The 27,974-nt window shown below is 32.6% G+C and overlaps 1 protein-coding gene and 3 long non-coding RNA genes across 4 annotated transcripts in view; all 4 read left to right on the top strand.

The window, feature by feature from the left end:
- The first annotated feature begins 5,068 nt into the window (after positions 1-5,068).
- LOC105322193 (mucin-5AC) overlaps positions 5,069-27,974 on the top strand; it is a 56,512-nt gene continuing 33,606 nt past the window's right edge. Inside the window, exons 1-4 of the mRNA XM_066076504.1 lie at positions 5,069-5,239; positions 5,352-5,412; positions 6,680-6,724; positions 6,950-7,074. Coding sequence (XP_065932576.1) covers positions 5,400-5,412; positions 6,680-6,724; positions 6,950-7,074 — 183 coding nt within the window. The 5' untranslated portion in view covers positions 5,069-5,239; positions 5,352-5,399. The remainder of the gene's footprint in view (positions 5,240-5,351; positions 5,413-6,679; positions 6,725-6,949; positions 7,075-27,974) is intronic.
- On the top strand, positions 15,432-15,998 carry LOC136272316 (uncharacterized). The gene is made up of 3 exons (XR_010710301.1): positions 15,432-15,650; positions 15,828-15,866; positions 15,976-15,998. It is a non-coding gene; the product is annotated as an uncharacterized lncRNA (long non-coding RNA).
- Positions 16,465-20,367, top strand: LOC136272321 (uncharacterized). The gene is made up of 2 exons (XR_010710304.1): positions 16,465-17,271; positions 20,139-20,367. It is a non-coding gene; the product is annotated as an uncharacterized lncRNA (long non-coding RNA).
- LOC117681543 (uncharacterized) lies at positions 24,546-27,886 on the top strand. Its single transcript, XR_010711115.1, has 2 exons — positions 24,546-24,811; positions 26,077-27,886. It is a non-coding gene; the product is annotated as an uncharacterized lncRNA (long non-coding RNA).

Here is a 27,974-nt window from a genome sequence, read left to right on the forward strand (position 1 = left end):
AACGGTACCACATAGCAACAAATAAATGGTGTTAGGCATTTTTACTTATCAAAGTCTATCAAATTGTAAAGTATGGTGAAAAACCATGACTATGCGTAGCCAACGAATGTTGATTCTTACATAGAATTGATCTTAAATTCTTGTGTGTAAGTCATTCATGATTGACTAGTTGTGTATTCAGGGCACAATAACCCCCAGCTTACCAAACTTTGAGCAAGAGCTGATACGTTTCAATTTTAAATGCTTTGTTCTGTATATGCGCGTCGTTTGAAATTTGAATTTAAAGCTTTACGGATAATACCTTTTAAGAAGACATGATATTTGTTCTTGACTTTCTCTACAACGACAAAAAACTTTATAAAGGAGATAAAATGTAACATGCGATGTTTTACTTATCTTGTTATGGAATGTTCGCATTTTTATATGTAAATATATTTATTTGTTCGTTTCGTCTAAACAAATCAGTGGTTTTGATTCGTTAGTGGCTTTCATCTGTATCCTCATTCTTTGGGCATTCTGATTGTTTGTACAGCTAACCCACTTAGTTAAACCACCTAATTTTTTTTGCAAGAAATGATGCCTTGTTTTCTATATTCTTTTTATATAAATTTTAGCAATTGTACGATCAAATATTGCGTTATTTCATTTCCTTTGATTATGCAAAAACAACTTGTGCTCCAAAAGTACGTCATTTTCGTCAATGGTGAAATGTATTGAACTATACACTTCAAATTTAAGTCGTAATATTATTACAAAGACAATTGAAAATGTAAATGTGTTAATTTGGAATAGGATTTTGCATACAAAATGTTTCTAAAAAATAAACATAGTAAGGACTTAACAAAGTGGAACAATGTTTCAATCCTTCATTGTTGATAACATTATACATTTCAGCACAATACTTTGGACAACATGTATCCGGTGCAGTGACTCAAACAGGTCTGTCATATTTTATTTCTCATTTGTTAATTTCTTAAAAGTCAGTTTACATGGATACGATTGCTAACTCTGATATCAATATTCTATGAAAAAAAATGTTGACTTTTATTTCCCCTTTAATTTTTTGAGGACCCATGATCTCATCATAAGTAGGTAAATAAAATAAAGTATAATAAGAGTTAACCAAAGAAATTGCCAAAATAATGCTTTTGAATAAAATAGCTAAATAATACCAAATATTAAAACATATCAAAGTACACACTTGCATAAAACCCCTTATCAAAACTCATACGTCATCGTATCATTGATAACCAAACACTCAAAATTTAAAGGCATAAAATGTTGATACTTATTATGAAAAAAAAACCATTTTAATTTTTGTGATATACGGTTATTTAATGCGAGAGTTGATCCTATCTAGAGCAGAACGCATTGCACATATAATGTGAGCTATTTCACCATGTAAACCACAACATGCGGGGTGTATATACTAATATGTAATACGTAGGTTATACTCTCAAAGGGGCAAAAAGGAGGTCAAATGTAGATATTTCATCAGTAAAAATGTGCTGCCGTAAGAAAACATTCATAAGAAATATATAGACACGTCTGAATCAATCGTCTCTAGATTTTTCAAACTACGTCGATTGGAGCGAGTTTGACCCTGACGTATGTTTATGATAAAAAATCAGGATAAAACTGCAGTTTATTATAATTTTATATGATTTACAAACACGTCATCTGTACATGAATGATTATATATACAAAAAATAGATTGAAGGTTGATAAAATCAATAGCATACAATGTTTTTGAAGTAAAACTGATGTTGTTCACAAATTACTTAGGGTGATCAGCAACTTTCTAATTTTTTAAATACTCTTTAAAAAACTAAAAGCATTCGGTTATCGTTTACAGTTGAGACTAGAATAAATGAATGTCAGTGATTATTTTTTTAAGAATTATTTTGGATAATTTTTATAATAACTGATGGTTAATTTCTAAAGTTATTGTGATTCATTTAACTAAAATTACGATGATACTGTCTTTGACTGTACACAGGGCTACGTATTCAATATGTTTACTCTCTTTATACATCTAAAACATCTTTCTACAGCTTAGTTTTACTGAAATAAAGGTAACAATATTTATACCCCCGCAAGCATAGTCTGGGTGTATATAGGAATCACCTTGTCCGTCTGTCTGTGCAAACGTGTCCAATTGATAATAGTATCTTTCTTACGGAGGGACATTGAAATCTAAAACTTCACACATAGGTTCTTTATGACCTTACGGTGTGTTATAGTTTTGATCCACGGTCATTTGGGAAAGTTCAAGGTGAGTTGAAGAAAAAATACAAAATTTGTGTGTGCCATATCTTGAAATGCAAAATGATAAGAAGCTAAAACCCTACACAAACGCCTAAAATAGACCGGAATAAAGCTATTCAGAGTATGTCATAAGCTTTGTCGAGATCAAGGTTTGACGTGTTACAAGTTACAATCATAGCCTAGTTATTAAGAGCCCTCGATATAATAGATGACTCAACATAAAAATTAAAATTTGTCGACTGAAAAAAGCATAAACAGAGTCGGCATTTTATAGATTGATTGAAAGAAAGAGAAGCAATATAAGCCAAGTTCATTGTATAGGACTGTCAGGAATACAAAAATAACCGGAAGTAACAATCATTTTCTCGCGTTTTATGAATTTAATATCTTCAAAAGGCATTAAAAATTCAATATAAACTTGTAAAAAAATATTATATAAAAATATTAAAATACAAATATCCGTAGTTTAACATACATTTTTCAATTTTCACTTTACACCACTTTGCGATCGAAATTTTTGAAATTCGCACGAGCTCTCGCATTCGTTGCATACGTTTTACTGGTCGCATCAAGTCTCCTCTGAATAGTGGACATGCACACTATTCAGACGCGACCAAACGCGATCAAAATTATCTCAGTGCAACGCACGAACATTTGTGCGAACGTTTTACAACGTTTTGTGTACTCGCAAGAGTGATGCACGATTTATAAAAATCGTAAGATAAATCGCTGGTGTTTATGCGTCTGTTTTGCGACCTTGAGACTGTTGCTCAACGTGTCTCATGTAATCTTGCAACGTTTTACTATCATTGCACGACTTATTAGCCTCAATATTCCATGCTTTGCCACTAGTATATATACCCTGTATAAGTATCTCTGTTTCAGAACAAAATTTACAATATACATTTATTATAGATCGTGAGGGAAATACATGTATGAATATCTATTCCCTTAAAAAAATCTTATTTCCCGAGGGATTCGCCCGAGAAAAATTTGTTTTTTTCTTGGGAATAAATCTTCATATTCCCTGAACATTAATTCAATAAACGTTTTATTATACCAATCAACATATGATTACACAAACTACGTTGATTTCTAATAATGTTTGACTTTTCAACAGTCGCAACATTTACGTCGTGATTGTTTGATTTCCCTTGTAACTGTCTCACTTTTCTTTCATAAATCATAGATAGTTAAGTTGGTTCTGAGATATAGAGAGAATCATAATGAGGTAATATTTTTGATTTAATCATATTTGTCTACATCGTATGCTCATATCGGCTTTTTCATTCCTATGATATCGCCTTGATTTTGTAGACCAATCAGATATAATAGAATGATCAATATTGAGGTATGATAATAAATGCCGCTGCATATCTGTATCTTCTTGGGACGCATCTTTTCTCGCTTTCAGCTATGTCTACTGAATATGGGCGGTGTATATACCCCCTCTGACTCGCACGATCATTCGTACCATGGAACGCATAATCGCACGTCCAATCACATTGGCGCACGTTCAACCGTTCGATCACCTAGTCTCTCGCGCGTTCCTATCGTACTATCTTTCAACAGTTGCTTTCGTTGTACAACAGTCGCATACAGACGCAAGATATATCGCAAGATACAATGCGTTTACATCGCACAACGCTCGCAAAGATCGTGCGAAATTCGTACGAATACTTTTTTCATATGTGATTATTTCGGCAACAGTTGGCGATTGATATCTAATTTTTTCAGTCGCACGAATATTTGGTCGCTTCTGCTCGTGCGCCAATTGTGAAAGGGGCTTTAGATCCACATTTGGCTGTGTATTTAGATGTAATGTGACGTTGATAACATTTAAAAATAAATAAATGACATATATAATATATTAAAATAAATAATACCTGATCATATTTATAGTCTAGACAGGCACGTGCCAATGCGAATAAAGTGTTGAATCTTTTTTTAAAACTTAATACATTTTAGACGAGCATACAGTGGACGACTTAAACAAATGATCGAAATGGATTAATACAGTAGATTGATAATACAACTTCTATACTCTGTCCTGAGTGTTTGCTTCCACCACTTTTTGCTTGATATTTCGATACTGATAAATACCTTTGTGCTCAAACTACGTTCACCCACTAATATGAAAAATGTCCAGATTATCTGTTTTGAAACGCCCCCTCAACCGCTTCAGGTTTCAATACACATCCCAAAATTTGGTTGTTACACGTTTTCTGATTGCCCACGTAAAAATAAAACTAATATCGATTTTGCTGGAAATAAAGTTTAAACTTTGTACAATTCATTATGATATTTTAAAGATTAATTTGTTTCTAGAATTAATAGCAGAAAATAAGGTTGTAATGAATGATTTCAATGCCCAATTTATACTCATTTATAGTTTACTATAAATTATTGAATGTTTCATCATAATGATTATGAATCGTAAACTGCCCAAATCCAGTTTAACGCGTAAAAATTGAATAGTTATGTTTTATAGTATTTGACACATATGTCATTTTATTTTATTAATAAAAAAGAGATATTTGAAACAAATAAAAATGTTTGATAGTAGGGTTTGATTGAGGATTTAGAAGAAAGTATAATTTGCGATACGTTAGCCGTAAGGCAAATTTGTTAATTCTAATAAATGAATCTATCGAGAGCTAGTGATCGACGAATTTATTCTTATCTGCTTTAGGGAAAAGTATTTTAATCGCAAAAGATATGGTATAAATATATTAACGGATATATAACACATTCAAGCAATTTCTCTTTAAAATCTTTTACATGTGTTATTGTTACAGCAAACCCAACCAGCACAGGTGGACATCAAACAAACCAGACAAACCAACTACTTAATCATATACCTTGTCCTGTTTGTACTCATCATAAATGTGATGTTACAAATACAGATTTATGTGAAGTTTGCCAGATTACTTTCGAACATCAACTACCACGTCAAACAAATTGTCTCACTGTAAGAAAAAATTAAGAATCAATGTGATTATTGTTCTATTTCTAAGATCGCATTAAGCACTTAGATTAGTATTATATGTTTTATGTTGTTTGCCGTATTAATTTTGTTTTAGGTCGACCACCATTGTAATGATGAAAATAAACATATCTGCTGCACTGACATGGCATGTGTAGGTAAATTATTTCTTTTCATATTTATGCAAAAACTTTTCATTCGCTGATTTAGAGTAGAGGTCGGGGAGACCGAACCCCATTAATTTGCAAAGTTAGTGAAATTGTACACACTGTAGTAAATTTACATGCAAGAAGTAACAAAAAACCATTGGATCCGATTATCCTGGATCAGAGTACATTTACAATGATTGACGGTGTCTGTCAACGAAATGGATGACATTTTTATGAATAAAAGAATTTCGTTTAACCTCTTAAACAGCTTTTTAATTCTAAAAATAGTTCTCGGTTGGGAATTTAGGCTATACTTCTTTTGAATAGAAATAAAGAAAATGTTATTAAAAATTGTAAAGATTTCATTCGATACTTGATTCAAAAAATTATTTTAATCTATAGTTAACACTCAAAATATAAACATAATGATCGCAAATTTTGATCAATGAACCAATATATCTTACATCACATCACATTATAATATATTATACTTATTGCTTAGCCGATGAGGTATACATTGTAAAATATATTTTGGTTTTACTAATAACTGTTAAATACTGGGGTTTTTTTGTTGATTTTGATTTGATACCACAAATTCTGTTGTACAACGTGGTAAGAAACCCGACTTAACTCTATACGCACCATAGTCCACAACAATGCATGCTTTTGATTTTACTAAAAATTTGAAAAAAGAATGTGCCAACTAATATACATCATACCTAAATAGCTTCTAGAAGAATAGCAAAATATTAAGTGAAATCCGTTCAAGTATCCGTTTTACGATTATCAGGCAATTTTGAATAAGAATCTCTGAATGAGGTTGTATTTGTAACCCTATAAACACTCCAATCGTACCAATATATATTCATGTAGGGACAGAAGATTACGGAGTGCAGATATTTAAATCTTAGTTTATTTGTAATTACCAAATTGCAGAAATGACAAGACTGTTTAAAATGTAAATTGTGCTATGCATTGTGAATCACACGTGTTTGAACAGTTTTTGTTTAAAATGTATGTCAGCTTCGAATGTAGCACAAGCGTCAAGTACGTATGTAAAACTTATTTAGATTGATTAGATTGCACACCACAACATTCATTTTTAAGTTTAAACCTATATCCCCACAACTGCAAGGTTTGACTTTTGTTAAACAACAAAGGGAAGTAATTTGAAAGTAGGATGCGTGGTGCGTATTTAAGATGTTTTATTTAGAAATATGTGCATATTCAGCGGTTGTTGTATTGTGTATTTTATTGCTTAATTTTATACTTTTAGAGAACGTGTTTGGAAATATTCCTAAATCTGGAGCCTCTCTAAATGGTATACTTTGGATAATGAAACACGATTTGTTAAGTTATAGATAAGTTTAATAGTTAAAATTTTTTTTCCGTAAAGATATAGAATTTACGCAAATGAAGTACGCATTGAAAATAATGATCATGGAGATGAGAGTTATATAATTCTCATTAAGAATATAGAATCTTATTTATTGAAAAAGATTTATTTTTAGGAAAAAATGACAAAATAGGAAAATATTTTTTCCAGGTAATAAAATATATTGTCCAGAGTGTACTTTACATAATTGTAACTTCATCCATTGCGAGACATGCGTGTATCACGGTTTCGTTCATGGAACTCAGCTGCATGACTTTAAAACTTGTGAACTAAAGGTACAGTGAGAGTTTTTTTTTTTATTATCAATGCATCTATATAATCCGACCTACAGAAAACTGATACATATGTATGGATGCAATAACCACGGTTTTGATATAAAGTTATCAAATTTTTATAGTCAGAATGCAGTAAAGAGGGTTTCATTTGCTGTCATGATTATCCTTGCATAGGTATGTTTAGCTTCAATACAGATGATTTTTCTATCTAAACTTAGAATTTCAAGCCAACACTTTCGACATCGTCGGGGCCCACGGGTTTTCTATCCGTTACATTGCAACGGATAGAAAACCAACCCGTGGGTTCCGACGTTAGCCGTCGTTACAATAATGTTTCTGTGTTGTCCTTTATTTTTTTCTCAAGGTCTATTGAAAATGTAAAAGTATCTAATAAGTATATTGTTTTTTTAGATAAACTATTTGGAACACATTTTCAAATCACTCCAACAATTCAATCAACAAGCAATCCAAGCATCACATCTAAAACAACAGACCGAACAAGTACTTCGGATGCTCACGCTTTATCCCATGCTACAAGTAATAAGTATTAAAAGTAACAGAAAAACAACGCTTTCTGGGAAAAAACGTTTATGCTTGTTCTCAAGACGTATACTAGTTACATAGAAGAATTGCTGATAAGGCATTGTTTTCAAAAGAAGCGAGAATGAAAATAATCATTTCAAATGACAATGTCTTCATTGTAGGTTGCACATAGAAAGCATAATAATTCCTGATTCATTTTGGATAAACTTCCTCCCCAGTGAAAAATGTCAATTAATAACAATGTGAATTTGCACTCGGATATCACTTTACGTGCAAGGCTAATTAGGAAGACTTTTTAGTCAGACATTCAAAATATTTGTCAATGCTTATGTAGGATATTTGATCTATAAAACGTCCTCGTCTTTAAAAGACAAGTGAATGTTTAAGGTAATTTAATTAAAAATAGGTTCATTTGGCTAGTCTTTGAAAATAAATATGATTATACAGTACTTGAAATATTGATATAAAATATGGAGGAAAAATTTTATTTGAATCCAGTATGAATCTGGTCAGGAAAATAAAAGAGACAAAAAATCTTGAAACAGATAGCATTATTACTGTACGTTTTAAAATGGTCTATGAGCTTTGACCATATGTCATATCTTATACCACATAAAACTTTAGCTTTGTTTTCACCAATTTCTGTAAAAATGTTGCATTTTACGGAATTTGAAGACTAAAATCGATTGCAGTTGCAATTTGAGTGGTGAATATATTGTTATATGTTTGCAATTTGTTTTGGATAATTGAAGTAATTCAGTCATAATTGATGCGAAATTTGAAGTAATAAACACCTTTTAGTGAGACGAAGATATTAGTGATATGTCCTTGAATTTGACATAATCGAACATTATTGTAATTTGTAAAACTGATATTTACCAGTTTTGATAGATTAAAATTATACTTGATTTCTTTCATTTTGATATGTCTTTCTAAATTCCCCGTATAACTACAGTTTTAGTTCTTGCAAACAATGACACAAAACTTTGCAAATTTAACTTACAATACTAATGCAACAGATGGATCTACAACTTCAACAGTAGCGACAACGATAACAACAAAAGCACATAATACAACACCAGACACAACAATGCCAACTATAGACAGTTCTGTATCGTCAAACGGTAAAAAAAACCTGTATCTTCCCTTTCCATTTATCCTTCTCTCTCTCCAACTATTTCTAAACGATATGTTGGTCACAGGTGTTTACTTGTAATGACATGTCAAAATTCGTCATAAAAATATCTCTAAAGTTATTAAAATAACGCAATATTCAGTTGATAAGATATAAGCCTATTAAAGCTACACACGCTGCTATAATTTGCGTCAATTTTAAATGACGGGGAAAATACATGTTGTTGATTCCTTACAAAAGTTACCTTTATACTGATAATTGTAATGCCAAATTGCAATTCGATTACGTCATAAAGATATATCAAATTTTAAACAATAAAAAATATTTATTTTCCTAGCCTGCCAGAAAAGTAATGCCTTCTCATGGATCTATTACGTGATATCGACAGCTAATTTTGGACTATCACCCAAAACTTGGGTTTTCCCTCTAAGTGCTATTTTTACTTTGTGTGAATGTATCTTATTTCAACATTTAAAAATAATAGTACCGTGAATAACAAACGTATAACATTCATAAGACATGTATATATTTCAAAGTAACAACTGTTAGAACTGTAAATAAAATCGAGACAGATATATAATTAGGAAAACAATAACGGCTAACTGATTTCCCGCGGATATGTGCAATGAGGTCGGTTTCGCTCCTTCTTTATCAATATTCATGTATATGCATTAGGAAAATAAACAATTAAAATTCTATATCTTTGTAACTAGAAAGAATTATTCACTGTAATGTACAGCATATAGTTAACTTTTATAAGTAAACAAACACATGCGTTTTTACTGTCATTCAAAATTGACGCAAATTATAGTGGGTAATAGTTATTTTTTTTATGTTTTCATGTAAGGGGTCAGACCCTATATTATATGTTGCCAAATATATTGAAAATGTACCAGCGGTGTTTTCTTGTGTCGTCTGACCCCCTCAATATTTACAGGTTTTTTTTTTTACATCATTGTCATTAATTTGAATAAAAGGCCTATTTTCATCTTAAGCTTTGTTATATTTTTCTATTTTCATCAAAACCTAGTGCATTCGTCTTGCCTCTTAGTAACAAAGGAACACAAATAGCTTTTAAATCATATTTAATGCATTAAATAATTTTGAGATAAAGCACTTTGTATTTATCTGTTGTTTCGATCCTTGCCCAATTTGCTATTATCGTAAATTATTCACTCAGCACCATTCATTGTAAGGCAGCTTGCAATTCTTTTGATGTTTTTGTGATGAAATAGGCCAATATGTTATAATCGTTGTTTAATAGAATTGAACAACAAAGGTTTTAAAAAATTAATTCATACAGGATAGAAGCTTGTGATTGGAGCACTTACATGGATATCCCAAACTGATCAAGAAAGAAAGCCTTTTATCGTCTATTTTTGTTTCCATTCTCTTAAATTCATATACCCAGATTGAATGAATAGTAATACAATAAGTGTTCTTACTCGGACTTAAGCTTAGACTTCACTTGAGCTGCTGTCACCCAACGATACCTGGCACAAACGTATACCGACGCATAAAAAAAGGCAAACATAGTTTCGATTGTTGAATGCATTGATAAGAAGATTTTAACAAATAACGGGCACGACAAAGTACGCTAGTATTATTTATCAAACGCTGTAAAATCAAGTTGATTTATTCCATTATAGACAGAATTTTGCATCTCTATGAAATATCAAAGTACTGAAGAACTGACGGGAGTTGATTTTATCGATAATCATTTATTCAAAATCAACGAAATGTGATTTTGCATGGCAAGTAGTATCAGTAATCGAAATATTTCTGAGAAATTGTATGGATCCAAGCAAGATTGAACTCTTGTCTTGTTCAACCAAACGCTCGGCTGTCTCCGTTTATCTCCGACAAGCAAGAGAGACTGTTTTGTCGGATATTAACGGAGACAGCCAAGCGTCTGGTTGAACGAGACTACATTAAACTCTAGCGTAGGAATACATACGACTTTAATAAATTTCTAAACTGTTTGTACAATTAAAAATCTTATTATTTTCATGGTATTAATAAATAAGTTTTCTTGAAAAACAATGCTTCAGAATACATAGCATCGAAGCTTCATAGAATTTGCAATCCTTAGAAATAAAATAAAAGTTTTTTTTCTGAAAAGTTGTATTTTCTCAGAATTCTCTAACTTTAAATATTCATTTATTAATTTGATTTATTATTTTCACTTATTCATTAATAGGCCAGCCAACACACCACATGCCAAGCAGTACAACTTTGATGTATGCTACTAATACAACTGCACCAACTACACCAGCATCATCGCCCAATGGTAAATAAGATTCCTCTAGATCACTTAAAACACTCTAGTTAATCTTTGTTTTTACTGTTTTTCGTCATCCGTCGTTTGAATTTTTGTAAATAAATATGCAAATTCTTTGAACAAACAGCTACTATGAAAAGCATTGTTGATCACAATTAAAAAATAATCATCTACGCTTTTAATTTTGAGTACAGGGTATTTTATCTTAATACCACCATCCTTCGTTTTCATGACTTCACATTAGTCTTGAATATGGATCCTTATCTCATATGTATGCATTCATTCGTTCACTTACTCCCTTACCAAATCACCCACTCTCGTTCATCTATAAATATTTACGTGTCATGATCACAGCAAATCAAATTACTGACAGTGTCCTCATCGCAATAGATTACCAGCATTTTGTATTTGCAATAATGGTTCTCCAATTCTTGTTTTTTAAAAGCACAATATCCGCTATTGTTCGTTTTGCTTTTTTTAAACAAAATGATAAACGTGTTTATTTTTTTATCATTTGCAGACACATTTCTCGGCTAAATGTTAATGCTTAACTTCTTATTATAAATCTTAAATAAATAATAATAGCGATCGTAGTTCGCCGGTGCGAAGCTCGATCTTGCAGTACTATACCAAAATGGCTTATCTTTCACCCCCAATGTAGGGTTTCGTTAGATTTGTCGACCCGTTTTGTCACGCTATGTTGAGAACCAAGAGTGTTACGACATGGCTCCATTTTTTCGTAACCTGTTGAGAAACGTAAACAAAGCAAAATGAAGTTTACGTATGACGTTAACTTAACTCGCGCTATGCAGAGGTGAATCAAGCATCTATACCGCCTGTTACGTGTTATAATTACTTTTATTCTAGTGGATTATAAATACACAAGATCCATGTTTTACTCTTTATCGACCCGATAGTGGGGAGGTGTTATATAAACCTATTTTATTTAGAATAACAGCCACGAAATCTGTAATAAAAATAAAAGAGAGAGAGAGAGAGATAAATAATTAAATAATCTTTTTACATATTGCATATCTTCAAAACTTTAAATGGAAATTGGTAATAAATTTCACACCTACAAGGGCCATATTCTTACAACGAATATCTACCATACAAAAATGAACAAAAAACTACAAGGACAAAAGAGAACCTAGAGCAAAGCTTTGCAACGAGTGGGTATTCCGTTAATGTCGAAAGTAAAGCTAGAAGTTCCTGTAAGAAACAGAGGTCTTAAACCTAATTCAGGAGTAACTAAAACAAAAAGATACAAAAATTGCATATTTCCTGCTACGACTTCAAGTACGAATTAACAAAAACCTTGACGATTTCAAGAACGACTTGACAAAAAAAAAACCAAAGGTATAAATGAACAAATATCGAATCATTCTAAGTACGAGTTAATATAACTTTGAACTTAAGGTAAGACTATTTTCTTAACCAAGAACGCGAAATCAAATTTTCCCGAAAAATCAATTTTTTAACCCCAATATTTCTGTACAAGATCGTCTGATTTTCAAACGAATTTCAGCGTTAGATTGAGCTTAAAAATTTCCTCTTATTTTGGCTTAATTAATTATCTTAAATTATCGCTTATGAAAGAGTTATTTTAAAAAGATTTGGCCCCTAATTTGAGGGACCAGCCCCTTTTTGATATCAGATAAAAGGTCTCGCAAATATAAACATATTTTGTTAAACAAGTGTTAACGAATTGTTAACCGTTCTCAAGATATTTAAACAACTTTATTTAAAGGGCCAACCCTTAAACTACTTACCGGGGCAACCCACAACTAAATTGTAGGTATCATAAGGTTAAGAACATTATTCTGAGCAACTTTTGTTCTCGATTGATTTTCGAAATATTTCTCATTTTCAGATATCAATGATCAAAGTTTTGAACTTCTAGCTCCTTGAAACCCATTATTACGTAATATATGACTTAGCTATTGTACTGTATAGATGAACAGCTGTACAATGAACATTTTTCCTTCTATAATTAATTACAAATTATTGTTCGGTAAAAAGTTAATGTGAGAAGAATTTAGAGCCCTCTTGACTCCTAATTTGAGGGGTCAGCCCCTTTTTCCTGATACTAACTGAAAGGTCTTGCAAATATAAACATATTTTGTTCAACAAGTGTTCAAGAATTGATAACCGTTCTCGAGATATCTGTACAAATGTTTATAGGGGCCGACCCTTAAACTCCCTAATGTGGCCTGCAACAAAAAATTAAAGGTAGCATATTGTACAGAACATTATTCTGAGACACTTTTGTACTACATTGCTTTTCAAAATATTTCTCATTTTAACTTCTGGCCCCTTGAAACCCCAAAATACGTAATATATGATGAGGTACGGTACTGTATAGATAAACAGCTGTACACTGAACATTTTTACTTCTATAATTAATCACAATTTATTATTCAGTAAAGAGTTATTGTAAGAAGACATAAGAGTCCTCTTGGCCCCTAATTTCAGGGGCCAAACCTTTTTCTTGATATTAAATAAAAGCTTGTGGTAACTGAAACACTTTTTTCATTACATGTTTTAACAAAATATTCATACATCGAAAGGTATTACAGAAAATATGCGAAAATTTCGTGAAAAAAATTGGTGCTTATTTTCAGGTCCAGGCGAACTTTGAGGCCTTGGGCAATTTTCATAATTGAAAGCATGATGGTACATCTACAGACATTCATCTACAATCCCTGAAAATTTTAAGCTTCTATCTCGATTCGTTTAGGAGAAGATGCGTTAACAAAACATGTATAAAATCGTTAATATCTGAAACCGAAAGTGACGTCATTATTCAAAAATTTAATAATATGTAGCGCCGATGATGCTTTATCAGTCCGGAAAATTTTGTGCAAATCGGTTCAATCGTTTTTGAGACATAACACTCCAAAAAAGTCAGAAAAAGAAAAAAAAAAGATTAACTAGACACGATCTCGTTGCGAGCAACGAGGAGATCTTCCGTGCGTTTTTTTGAAGATTATATGACCTTGTCTTTGATATTTGACCCTTTATCTCCTAATCGGGGCAAGAAAAAAAAATTGATGGTTGAATATTGTTAGGAACATCATTCTCAGCATTTTTATTCTATATTGATTTTCAAAATGATGCTTTTAAAAATATTTGTTTTGTTTGAGATATGTTATAAAAAATTTGGACTTCTGTCCCCTTAAAACCCCTTTAAAAACCCTAATTACGGAACACATGATAACATAAATATAATTTGTTGTTAAATAAATGTGAGATGAACATTATCGCTTCCTAAACATATAACAAAATATTTTTCAGTAAAGTGCTAGAAAAGAAAGACTTCAGAGCTTTTATGGCCCCATAAAAATAAAAAGATAGGTCTTTTGATATTAAAAATATTTTGTTCAACAAGTGTTTAGAAATTCTTTGCCGTTTTTGAGCTATTTTGTAAAGACCGTTTTAGTGGCTGACCTCTTATCTCCTTATTAGGGCCATATGACAAAATTTCGATGGTTGAATATTTACTAGCGCAGCATTCTAAGCATTTATTATTCAATATTGTTTTTCAAAATTTCTCAGTTCTTATTTCTCAGTAAAGTGCTATGAAAGAAAGAGTTTATAGACCTTTTGGCCCCTAAATTGAAGGGCCAGTCCCTTTTTCTTGGTATCACATGAAAGGTCTTTTGATATTAAACATATTTTGTTCAACAAGTGTTTAGAAATTACAAAATATTTCTCAGTAAAGTGCTATGGAAGAAAGACTTTAGAGCCCTTTAGGCCTCTACTTTGAGGGAACATCCCCTAGCTTCTTCTTGATATCAAACGAAAGCTCTTGTAAATATATATTTTATTTGCTCTATATGTTATGGGGATAACGAACGAAAACCATTCAAAATCACATCGTTTTTTTAAACTCGATTTTCTGGTCCAGGCGAGCTTCGACGCCTTTGAAGCCAGACAACCATAATTACCTTTAAATCTACATCTATAATCTTTCGTTTACAACCCCTGTAAATTTAAATTCAATATCTTTTTTCGTTTAGGAGGAGATAGCAGGACAAACCGACCCTCTAAAAATCGCTAAAACGTCAATATCTCCCGAATGGAATTGACGTCATTAAAAAAACTACGAATAAGGATTTTATCAATATCTACAACATCTGAAAGTTTCACGAAAATTGGTCGAGTCGTTTTCAAGAAATCGCTTGTACAAAAAGGCGTAAGAAAACAAATAATAAAAAGGGAAAAAGAAACAAGGCAATAAGAATAAGGTCTTCCGTTGGAAACGGAAAACCTTAATAAAGAAGAAACCGTAGAATTACAGGAGGGTCTTCCGTTGGAAAACTGACAAGCGGGTTATCGTATATAGATCGGATGTAGTTGACAATGGTGCGTGATATATGTAGCATGGCAGAGCTCGCCCCACACCGTAAAATACAATAATGTTTTGTATGCATGTACTTACGTATATATGTATTTTTGCATGGGTTTATGTTTAAGGAACAACAAACAGTTGTGTTGATGAGCTGAAAAACTGCGCCATGTTTAAAAGTATGGGTGTATGTCACGCAAGTCCTCAGGAAGGAGCAAAGTACGACATTGCTTTCCAATGTAAACTTACATGTGATCTATGCAATGGTAATATATATATATATCTCTCTCTCTCTCTTTCTTTCTCTCTCTCCTCAATCTATTAAAAAGATATTTTAACATCATACGAAATGGGCCAACTTTTTAGAAAATTTAAAAAAAGCTTGGTCTGTTGGCATTAACTGGTTTGTTGCATATTGACACAAGTTCTCTTTATTTATTTAGAAACATACGAACCATTAACAACTGTAGCTTTAACCACTCGTAAGTTTGTATAATATACCAAAATCTTGAAAACATAGAATCTGTCGTTAGAATATAGAATATTAGAATATATTTTCTAAAAATTCTATTTCATTTTTATATTTTTTAGCTACCACCTTTGCAACTACCCAGAGTGAGTTTTTTCCAAGAAAATAACAAAGGGTTTTTTAAAATAATGTTTCCTTGATTAAATCCTTTGTTTGGTTTTCATTGTTTTTAAGGTTATGATAATGACATTTCATCTAAAAAATAATAAACATGGAATGTAGAAATCTAAAAAAAGATACTTTGTACTGAATAGATATTTTTAATTAATCTTATTTGCTAATTTTTGACAATTTCGTTTTGCTTGTATTATGTTTTTACCACATATGACTAAGAGAACGAGTAAACATTCTCTTGGTTTTCCCTTCTGTTCTGTCTGCATTCTTTTTCAGCATTAAATCGAAGGTATATGCAAGGTCTCAAAAATAAGAAGTTATGTTTGAATCTTACACCCCATAAGCCAATAATTTAAATAGGTATTTAATAAGCGTACGTAAAATTACATAACCAGTTGATCCTCGTATAAGTGTTTTTATCTAATGTGTGTAAAAAGGACAAATCACGTTTTTAAGACCATTAAGAGGGTTCGGGTAAATGATACTGTTAAATTTTACCACGTAAAACTCTTTTAAATAGTGTCAGTGCACTAGATTATAAATTCACATCACGCGTAATTGATATGAATTTTAAGGAAATTTTGTATAGAAGAAACTCAAATAAAGCAATCAATTTTCAGTGGAATTAAATGACATTTACATAATGAACAATTGCACATAAAAATTAATTTCTATTGATAAACACTACTGTAAACGTATTATATTTGGCGTGTACAATATTTTTGCGGAATCTAGGATGTAAACAAGTTGGCGTGGATTTGAGTTAGCGTATTCCTGAATGTGACTATTCTTATACATATGTGCATGGCATTTAACGATGTACTTGATTTAGCGGACGCCGCATTCCGCCAAAAGCGCTAAATAGAATACACAGCCAAATGTAGTACGTTTAAAGTATATTCGTACAACGTGAATTATTTAAGAAGATACTTAACCAGCTATATTATTGCCATCCCTGACGGTTTGCTGCTATATATTCCATATAGTATGTAAAATTAAAGTATCAATATTCCTTTAAAAGATATTCTAGGAAGCGAATATGATGAAAATATATCTTGATTCCTGTTCACTTTTTTTTTTACTTGTGCAGCTTCCATTCATTGTCAAGTTTGTGGAGATTATGACAGTAACATTCCTTGTGATCTAGCGAGTGTATACAAGGGGTCGTATGTTGCTTGTACGGAAGGAGCGTACTGCATGAACGACGTTGTTCATGAACAAGGCAACGTTAAAACTTTTAAAAGGTTTGATTTTAGATCGATTTCAGCTTAAAAAAAACTACATGTTTATATATATGTATGTATTATATATTACAATTATTAATCTAAATAGACTTGTTCACCAGAGTGACCAACTTTGTACATAAATAGCTTTTCGGAGAATAAGCTTCAATTTTTTTGGTTATTGTTTGTTTTCAGATTGCAATGAATTTTAAGGTCACCCGAGTCACTCAAAAAAACCTTTTGCAATTGGTATTTAACTGCCATCGTGGGTCGTCCTTAAATGTTATCCATCGTGCGTCGGTCGTATTATATTTTAAGATATAATATCCCTCTGCTATTGATTTTACCATATATTTTAAAAAATTCTTTATCTTCATTTTCATCAAAGTCAATATCAATAGATTTGCTAGATTTAAAAATCATGATATGAAGATATTTAGACAAAATGATTAGTTTACTTTTGTTAATATTTTCTCTACTTTTACTGTGCCCTGTCAAAAGTTGGGGCTCAGTTTGTTTGGTTTAAATTAATTTTTTCAACGTTTGAATTTTAAATAAATGTCACCTTCTAACAAAACTTGGGGTCCAGCACCTTCGACTTGTTGCTACTTGTTTTAATTATTGTGAGTTAACAAAACCGAAGTGAGATGGATTTCTACCTAAGTTATCTCTCTTATCAAAGTGACATTTCACCGTAATCTTCTCCTTGAAATTAATAATATCGATTGTCACAATTTTAAGCTTGAAATGTGTCTAGGAAAAAAAGCAACCCAAATTGTGAAACTTATTACCCTTACAACCCTCTGGGCTTCAAAGGCAGGACCAAACACGCCAGGAAAGCCCTCATACCAAATTGTGAAATTCAAAGCCCCTGGAGCAGGGATTCGGGCACTAAGGTGGGGGAAGTATGGCCATACAGTAAATATGTATTTCTCAAACTTAGAAATTCTTTTCCGTTCTATTTAATAAATACTAAATGCACAATTATAATGCTTATGAAGCCTTCTTCCTTAATTTTGAAATTCGTGGCCTCTGGGACAGGGCGATGCTAATATTGCCATATAGTAAAAATGTTAAATCTAGAAAATCTTCTCAACTTCCATATATATTTGAGAAAAAAAGATGCATCGTCCATGAATCCCTCTACCAAAATTGTGAAATTCATGGCTCATGGGGCAGGAGCTCAAGCACTATGGCAAGGCTGGTATTGCCATAAAGTGAAATGTATAAACTCTCTAAAAAGCTACCATATACATTAAGGAAAAAGTAAATGCATCACGTCCATATATCTCCCTACATTAATTGTGAATACACTGCCTTTGGGTCAGGGATTTAGACAGAGCGAATATTGCTTAATAGTGAAAATATATTAAATTTAAGAGTATCATCTATTGCATAGTTGTGGGAGATAAACTGAATACATGTACATGGTTATAATGTTCGTGATGCATTATTTTTGTCCGTCATCCTTAAATAATTTTTATTTTTTTTTTCTTCAAAACAACAAGGTTAGTTGACACTTGACCATATTAAATATAGGTTTTGTTCTATTTTAAACCAAACGCCCAGGGCCCACATAACTTATCTAGTTATGATAGCCATAACTGATCAGAAAAACCTAGATCGTCTTCAGAATATCCAGTATAAAATATCTAAGTTAAACGTTGAGTTCTATTGTTTTAGTTTTTGAGAATAAGATTTTCCCATAGTGCTCAACCCTACTCTCAGAAATCATGATTTAAGCAAACGTGAATAGGCACTACCTGAGAATGCTTCCGCAGAAGTTTCAGCCCTTCTGGTCAAATTGTTTTTAAGAAGATTTTAAAAGATTTTTCTCTACTAATTCCATTCTACTAATTCCAATGAATAAAGTCATTCTCCTTCAATGAGATTCTATCCTATTCTTAACACAAGTTATAGCTTTTCTGGCATAATGGTTACTGAAAAGAGGATTTATTTCTAGATATTACTATTTAAATATTTGACCCCCCCCCCCATAAAAAAAATTGTTGTCCAACTTTTTCCCAGGAATAATAATTTAATCGAACTTTCTTGAGGATGCTTTCATATAAGTTTTATCTTTTCTGGTCAATTGATTTTTGAAGATGTTTAATGATTTCTATAGAAATATTTGACCCCCTATTGGGGCCCAATCCTACTTCCAGGGTATATAATTTGAACAAATCTTATTGTACAAAAGTCAGGATACCTTTACACGGTTTTCTCAAATGGTTGTTGAAAAAAAGATTTTTGAAAAATGCCAACAAAATTTCAATCATTCTGAATTGTCTCCCATTTAAAGAGGACCTTACACTTCATTTCAACAAACTACATGTAATATCCCTTTAACCAAATAATGATTTGCTGATTTAAAGATACATCAATGGTTTTGGATAAAAAATGAAATTTTGAAAGCTCTATAACAACAATGACGACGACAACTACAGATAACGGACAATTTTGATTAGAAAAAGCTCACTATATTTCGGCTCAAGTGAGCTTAAAACCTACTTTATTTACCTGTGCATTGTTAGCTTATAACAAAAATCTGTATGAATGTTATGTGCATTATAAATAAAACTGAATATTTTAGAGAATTGATCATTAAAATCCTGCAGATCTCTTTTTTTTACCTAAAGCTTACATGTTTTTGCCCCAGGAGCTATGGTATAAATAATCCGGAGTTTAACTTAAAATGCACAAATTAGACTCCCTTGACAGGTCTATTTATCCATCAGAGGTTATGGTACTCGGATAACCGTCAAGTCCTTTTAGGTCTCTTGTATATATACACAATAGTAATTTAATTGAATGGGTATAGATAAATGGCCCTCATTAAGTAACGAAGACAAGTTGTTTAAATACATCTGTAAATATTTATACTACAGATGTGTAAATGAGACGGTGTGTAGGAACTTGTGGATGTCACAGACGTCCGACCAGGATCACTGTACCAATTATGGCAACGTGATGGTTAGTGGCGACTACTCATGTCACTACTGCTGTACAACAGATAGGTGTAACCGTGGACTAATCCCAGATCCTTCCACTTACTACATCAAAGCCTAAATTGTGTTTTCCGTTCCTTTATATAAAAATAAAAGTCTCGCAATTTAATTTACATATTTTTTTTTCATTTCTGACTTTAGTTTTTAATTTATGAAAATAATTTTTCTTTGTAATTTCAAGTATAAAAAATGTTCATATAAAAAGGGGTAATCTACCAGTGTCTTCTGAATTATTTGTGTAGCTGATAAACGTTTCTAAATAAAGATTAAAGTTTTATTAATTCGTAAAATGTACTGCTATTAAAGCTATTAACAGTTAGGTGTATGTATTTTGTCTTTTGATTTGTCTCACGGTGTTTATTTCTGAAAATACAAATGGTTAATGCACAACAAGGATCTATGACATCAGACTGGCGTTACGATAAGGGGGATGAATTTCTTAATGCTTATGAAATTAATATTATTGGATTTGGTACACTTTTTACAGCGAAATTAGGAACCTAATAACGTCATCCTGTAACCCATAATCAAATGATTAAATGATTAATGTCACAATAATACATCTCTTACATCTTTGTTCGCCCCAAAAAATTGGCAAACAAATATGACTCAAATTGCGTAAACATTTACAAAAAGGACCATTTAGCAAATGTTATTGAAGTTCATGCAAGGTATCATTGTGCAGAATTTTACTCACCTTAACAAGTGGAGTATAATTATAAGGCGAATGATGGTTCTCAACGCCGGCGTCATTGCTAGCTTTGTTGTAACTGCAAATATGCACCCATCTACGCATGTCACTACCAGTCTTATTTTAATATACCGGTAATATTATTATGTAATAACTGTGGTGCAATACATTGCAGTGGGAAAATAATGCATCAACTGAAATATTTTACTACATTGTTTCTCGTTCATTAACCATGTAGATAATGTTCCAGAATATGAAGATTTCTGGTCGAGATCATGCATATGTACATTTACAGTCAAACACTTACTCGAATTCATTGAACAAACTTGTGGGGACAGGTTTTCTTGACTACTTCCACTCTATGTATATCTGACTCTGTTTGATTAAAAACTGTAAAGATCAAAAAGCCAGATCAACAGTTTGGTAGTAGTGCGGATATTCTTTGATGCCTATTTGTTCATTAGCATGGTAAGCACACTTTTGCCTGGCCAATTCTGGACTAAATGTCATGGTTTGTGTCACCCTGTCTGTCTACCTGCAGACATGTTCACGAAACTTTCCTAAGATATGACCTAAGTGTGTTCCTAAAATATGACTTAGCAAAAAAGTTAGGAACATCCTAAGATCAACTTAGGACACGTCTTAAGATGTAGCTCGATGGTTACTTAGGAACAGCTTAAGTTAGGATATCCTAACCTTCTACAACCATTCTTATTTTTTCACAATTATTCATTCAGATCGAATTTGAGAGACTTGTGTAGGGATGAATCATTAAACATTTTGCCAGAGAAAATTGTACGTCTTGGTAGTTAACACAAAAGGCCTAAAACCAGTAATTTTAATGTATGCATTTTAATAATTTTACATTTACCAAAATATATATCAGTTACCAATAACAATTTAGTTTGTTTTTCTTTAAATGACCCCCCCCCCCCAATAAAAATCAAAATAAAACATATTACAAGCCCCAAAAAAATTCAATAACTGTTCTTTTAAAAAAAAAAGAAAATATTTATCAGGACATAATTGGCTTACAAGTAGATAATTATGTAAACAAGACGTGTGCATTGTCATTTCATAATTAACATTTGAGAATCTTGTCATTCAAGTATATGTAATACATAAACACGCGATTTTCATAGAATTTGAAACGTTACATGAGGAAACACATGTACTCGTACAAACACAACCAATTTCCCTTTAATCTGCAATATATAGAATACACGAACATGTTAAATAAGAAATAAGTTGTAATATATTTCGAAAATATATGAATACAGTTAATTCAACATTACGTACAAATGTTTAAAAGATTATTTTTTTCAGACTAAAGTGATAAAAATTAGGAATGATCATGCATGGTATATGTAACCCGATGTAAATTTACTTTTTATAGCAAAGGACATTTAAATAATTGTTATCAAAAATTATTATAATCAAAACAATGATTGTAACTCATTTAGTGTAGAATGTAGATAAAAAAAAATAAGTGAATAACTTTCATTCGTCAAATAGAGATAGTATTTGCAAAAAAAAAATAATCTTAATTTGTCAGCTCCAAGGCAGGCATGTAGCAACGGGGAAGTGGTGAGAGTTCGAGGCCCCCCTTCACACCATTTTGTTAAAATGAACATACATGACAGAATAATTGACTATGCCTCCCCCCCTCCCCTGCCGGATTAGGAATTTGGTGTTTGTCGAAAATGCTGGAACTGTGGAAAATATTGCCTTATTCTACCGGTCTTAAGAAAAGGCTTCACAACATCCCCATATACCTAAAAACGTGATTTTATAGCTTTCGGATGGTATTAGGACAAGGTAGGTGATGTCTTAAAAAGCGATTTAACGATATAAAAAACAAATAATTACAGCGGTTGAGTTAAGCCGGGAAACCAATTTTCTAAGTGATTTTGCAGACAAGATGTCCAATGGAAAAGATTTAGTACAACTAAAACGCATCAAAGTTTTTAAGCTGTTTTAGAGGGATGATATGGACCATTTGTGATATCAATTACGACATTTTTTTTCTTGCATTTTTTCTCTAAATGTCATCTAACTGTCTAAAATCAAATTCCATTTCAACAATAACGCTAAAAAAAGTCAGTCTTTAAAGGGGCATGGCACGATTTTGGTCATATTTTATTTTTTATTTTTTTATTATTTACAATGCTTTATGAATGCATGGTCTAAAACTGGAATTTTCACTTCAAAATTCAAAATGTAAACAAACGCTTTGTTTACATAGCGAGGAATTGTAATCTCTGAAACTAGCTTAAAACTCAACAAATGACACTCAAATTTTAGTTGCCTATTAAAAATGCCTTATTGAAGCATTTTAAACAATAAAATCGAAAAACTAATTTTTGACTGAAGAATCAAGTACATATATTAACAAATACTCACTAGGATATGCTAGTATATGAAATTAAAAACCAAAAATCTTTAAATATGAATATAAACATTCGAAAATGTTTTCCAGTATTATAACACAGTTTGCGCAATCCGCTGTTATTCCTGTATAACACCAGTCATGGTCAAGACGTCAAAGAAGCGCAAGAATAATCTAGGTCACTACTTTTTCTACGTATTACTTAAACTAATAGACTTATGCTAATAAAAACACCTAATATCGTAATGAAAACATAATTTATGCATAAAGAAAAAAAAATCTATATTTTGTTATACGAAGTTTTATTCATTCATTTATTTTTACTATATATACATGTAACATAAATTGCGGGGATAAAACAACAATTATGTTAATAATTGTATTTATGTGTTGAATGCTATAATTTTATTTGCTGATTTATTGTATTTTTCATGTTTATGTTTGATTAGTTAAGTTGCATTTCTTTCCCAGGCCTTGTAGAGGTCGTTGGCCATATTATGTAATTTCCCTGCAGTGGTCACTGTCCATGTTTATTTTTAGCCCAAATTCCTAGTCTAAAAACCTCCCAGTGACCTATTATGTAATTGCTAAAAATTCCATGGTGTAATTCTCCCCAAATTTAATTTAATAGCCAATCAAATTAAGCGATACGGTCACGTGGTTTGATGCGGTCAGTATCTGACCAGTGAGAGTAGGGTCTTTCTGTCTTCATCTATTAAAGAGTGTTAGCACGAGTAATGTTTTGATACAGTAGGTTTTTGAAACGCAGTTTCTAGTTTTTTGTTGTATGCGATATCGCATGATTATTTCTGCTGGTTCCGGTTGGGGTACAATATGTAAACAATGAGTATTTTAAATGTGTGCGTGATTGGACATTCTTACATCAGAAGATTAAGAGATTATTGTATGCAGACAGAAACAGACAATCTGAATTTGGACCCTAAAGTGTTTAAGATTGGTGAAAATGATATCTGTGAAAGTACAAACAGTGAGAAATTAGCTAGGGATATTATATCTGTTGGACAGTATTTAAGAGATGGTGTTGGAGTAAAATTACGGGCGTGCGATCGGTTCTCGCCGAGTGCCATTTCTCGCCGGTGCATTGTGATATCATTTTATCAACACATAAAATAATATACGAAGAATGACGTCACAATGTGCTGGCGGGAGGTGGTGCTCGGCGAGAGCTGGTCGCGCGCCAGTAGTGATAATAGGCCAGTTAATTCGCCGAATGCAGTTTGCACCATGCCAAAATTTTAACGTCTTTGTGGTTCAGACTAATGAACATTTGAAACGTTTTGCTGAGCCCCTTGGTGGAATTTATTTCTGGGGACATCGGGGGTTTTGGAAGGACTTTCATTATTTAGGCCCGGATGGTGTCCATCTGCTGTGTACCCCTGCCGAGGACCAGCCCATGAGGAAGTTTCGCCGCAGCATTAGGAATGCGGTGATCCTGCACTCAAAAGTTTTGAGGCCAGTATGATTTTAGATCTTATGTGCTACCACTCTAGAATAATGATATTCAATGATATGTGAATATATATATCCATATTTATATATAGGCTATTTACATTTTATTTGTTTTAATTAAGACAGTGTAGGGGCAGTTTATGTCTTAACTCCCTGAAATTTAAATGCGTGATTTTTTCATGTTGATGAGTATCAGTTCAAGTTTTACCTTTCATTTTGAACTACGCGTTTTGGCTGGAACTGATAAATTTTATGTTTGGTGAGTTTGCATACTAAAGAATGATGAAGGAATATTTGGGTCTGTGTTACCCATATGGCCAGTGGGACATGTTTCCTTCCAATTATGAATTTAATGTTAACATGTAATTAAAATCATGTTGAGACTATTTAGTTACATAAATCTTTTGATCTACATGTACTAATAATGATGAAGGAACATTGGGTCTGTGTTACCCATATGGTCAGTGGGACATGTTCCTTACAATTATGAATTTAATGTTAATAATGTTATGTAATAAAAGTCATGTTGGGACTATTTAGTTACATAATATTTGCATCTACATGTACTAATAATGATGAAGGAACATTGGGTCTGTGTTACCCATATGGTCAGTGGGACATGTTCCTTACAATTATGAATTTAATGTTAATAATGTTATGTAATTAAAGTCATGTTGGGACTATTTAGTTACATAATGTTTGCATCTACATGTACTAATAATGATGAAGGAACATTGGGTCTGTGTTACCCATATGGTCAGTGGGACATGTTCCTTACAATTATGAATTTAATGTTAATAATGTTATGTAATTATAGTCATGTTGGGACTATTTAGTTACATAATGTTTGCATCTACATGTACTAATAATGATGAAGGAACATTGGGTCTGTGTTACCCATATGGTCAGTGGGACATGTTCCTTACAATTATGAATTTAATGTTAACATGTAATTAAAGTCCTGTTGGGACTATTTAGTTACATGAATGTTTGGATCTACATGTACTGATAATGATGAAGGAACATTGGGTCTGTGTTACCCATATGGTCAGTGGGACATGTTCCTATTATTATAAATTTTATGTTAACATGTACATGTATATCAAAATCTGTGTTGGTATTCGCTTAACTATCAGGTCAAAATACCAAGTACATGGTTGAAATCATCTGTTAATGCAAAAGTTATTATGAAAAAATGCTTATGGGTTAGGCTAATGATATATGTGAAAGGATAGGATTCATACTTATTATTCTTATTATATATTTAGCCATTATGCCACCCAAAAAGAGAGCCAGGAGAGATGATGTGGCAACGGGAGGAGTACCTCCACCAACACCACCAACTGAAGTACATAATGGGAAAAAAGGGCAAAAAAGAACCCGAAAACAGGCGGAGACTGGCACTGTCAATGTGCTATCAAATCTTGATTATGAACTTCTGGCAAAAGAAATTGTAAATCAACAAAAAGCTGCTAGTGGGAAACAAAACATCGATGAAAGTGTTGGGCAACCTCCAATGGTGAATTCTGTTGAGGATACCGCACCAGTAGTTGGGGAAGCTATACCGGCCGCTGCCACAATTCATGCCTCTGCGGCTGCCACAATTCCTGCCTCTGCACTGTGAACATTACTGGATAATGTATTCACAGGTGAGCCCGCAGACAATTTATCTCAGAGTACGGGTAGTAGTTTTGCATGCTTTAGTAGCCCTCAAATTCACTTATCAGATTGTGTGCCTCTAGGAGCATCAGTTTCCTCCAAACTGAAACTTAAAATTTGGAACAATGAATTTGTTGACTTAAAAAATTTATTGTCGACCTCAAGAGATGAACCCCTTTCAATTGTAGTACAAGCGGGGAAAATTGAGCTACAACAAGCGGCTTCACATAAAACACCTATTACAATCCATCAATGGACAGATGCTTTTCTGGTATTCAGTACAATTTACTTACAGAAATTTCCCCATGAGGCATGCAATCTGTTAAAATACATGTTTTCAATTAGGGAGATTCACAAGCTTCATTGGGACCAACCCTGGAGAATGTATGATGAGTCATTTAGGAAAATAAGAGAGACATCCCTCCTGCCGTGGGAGAGAGTAGTAACAGAGTTGCGACTTAAGGTAGCCTCCATGGGTTTAAAGTCTCCTACCCAATTCCAAGCTTATAATGGTAAACAGCAGCCCTTTCGGGCAAAACAGTGCTACAATTATAACAATGGGCAAAAATGTAACTCCCTACCCTGTCGATTCGCCCATACTTGCCAAGTCTGTAGTGGACCCCACCCCCGATTTCAGTGTAGAAACATGTCATCCAAATCTATCACATCAAACAGGAATGGCGCTGGTTCTTCCAACTCCAGTAAACCCTTTAAGACTTCACAATGAACTATTAGGTTATGAGACAGATGAATTAAAATTGTTAGTGAATGGCTTTACATTTGGGTGTAGATGAGGCTGTGTTAAGTCCCCTTCCATTCATCCTCCTCATAATCATAAGTCTACATATGAGCACCCAGAAGTTTTTGAAGATTACATTCATACGGGTTTAAGTAAGCAGAGGATAGCTGGCCCATTCACAAGACCCCCTTTACCTCTTTTTAAAACTTCTCCTCTGGGGGTTGTACCAAAATCCGAGCAAAACAAGTTTCGAATCATTTATGATTTATCCTTTCCTGCTCAGGACTCAGTTAATTCTAATATACCTAGGGAATACTCTCAGGTTCATTATGTTTCAATTGATACGATACTCAGTTTGGTGCATCAATATGGGGTGGGTTCACTTATGGCTAAAACAGATATAAAGGATGCCTTCAGAATAATCCCCGTGAACCCAAAGGATTATCATTTTTTGGGTTTTACTTGGAAAGGTCAGTTCTACTACGAACGTTGTTTGCCACTGGGGACAAGTAGCTCTTGTCAAATATTTGAGAAGTTAGGTACAGCTCTTCAATGGGTTATGTTAAACAAGCTAGAAGCAGGGGGTATGTCTCATATGTTGGATGATTTCTTTTTTATTGGACCTCCTCAGTCTGAAAAATGTAAAAATCATTTGATGAATTTGTTTGATTTATGTGGAAGGATTAATATTCCAATTAATGATAAGAAAACTTTCTGGCCAGTAACATGCATCACCATTTATGGTATTTTAGGTTGATTCTATCGATA

The sequence above is a fragment of the Magallana gigas genome, chromosome 2 (genome assembly GCF_963853765.1).
Source record: "Magallana gigas chromosome 2, xbMagGiga1.1, whole genome shotgun sequence".
NCBI classification, from domain to species: domain Eukaryota; kingdom Metazoa; phylum Mollusca; class Bivalvia; order Ostreida; family Ostreidae; genus Magallana; species Magallana gigas.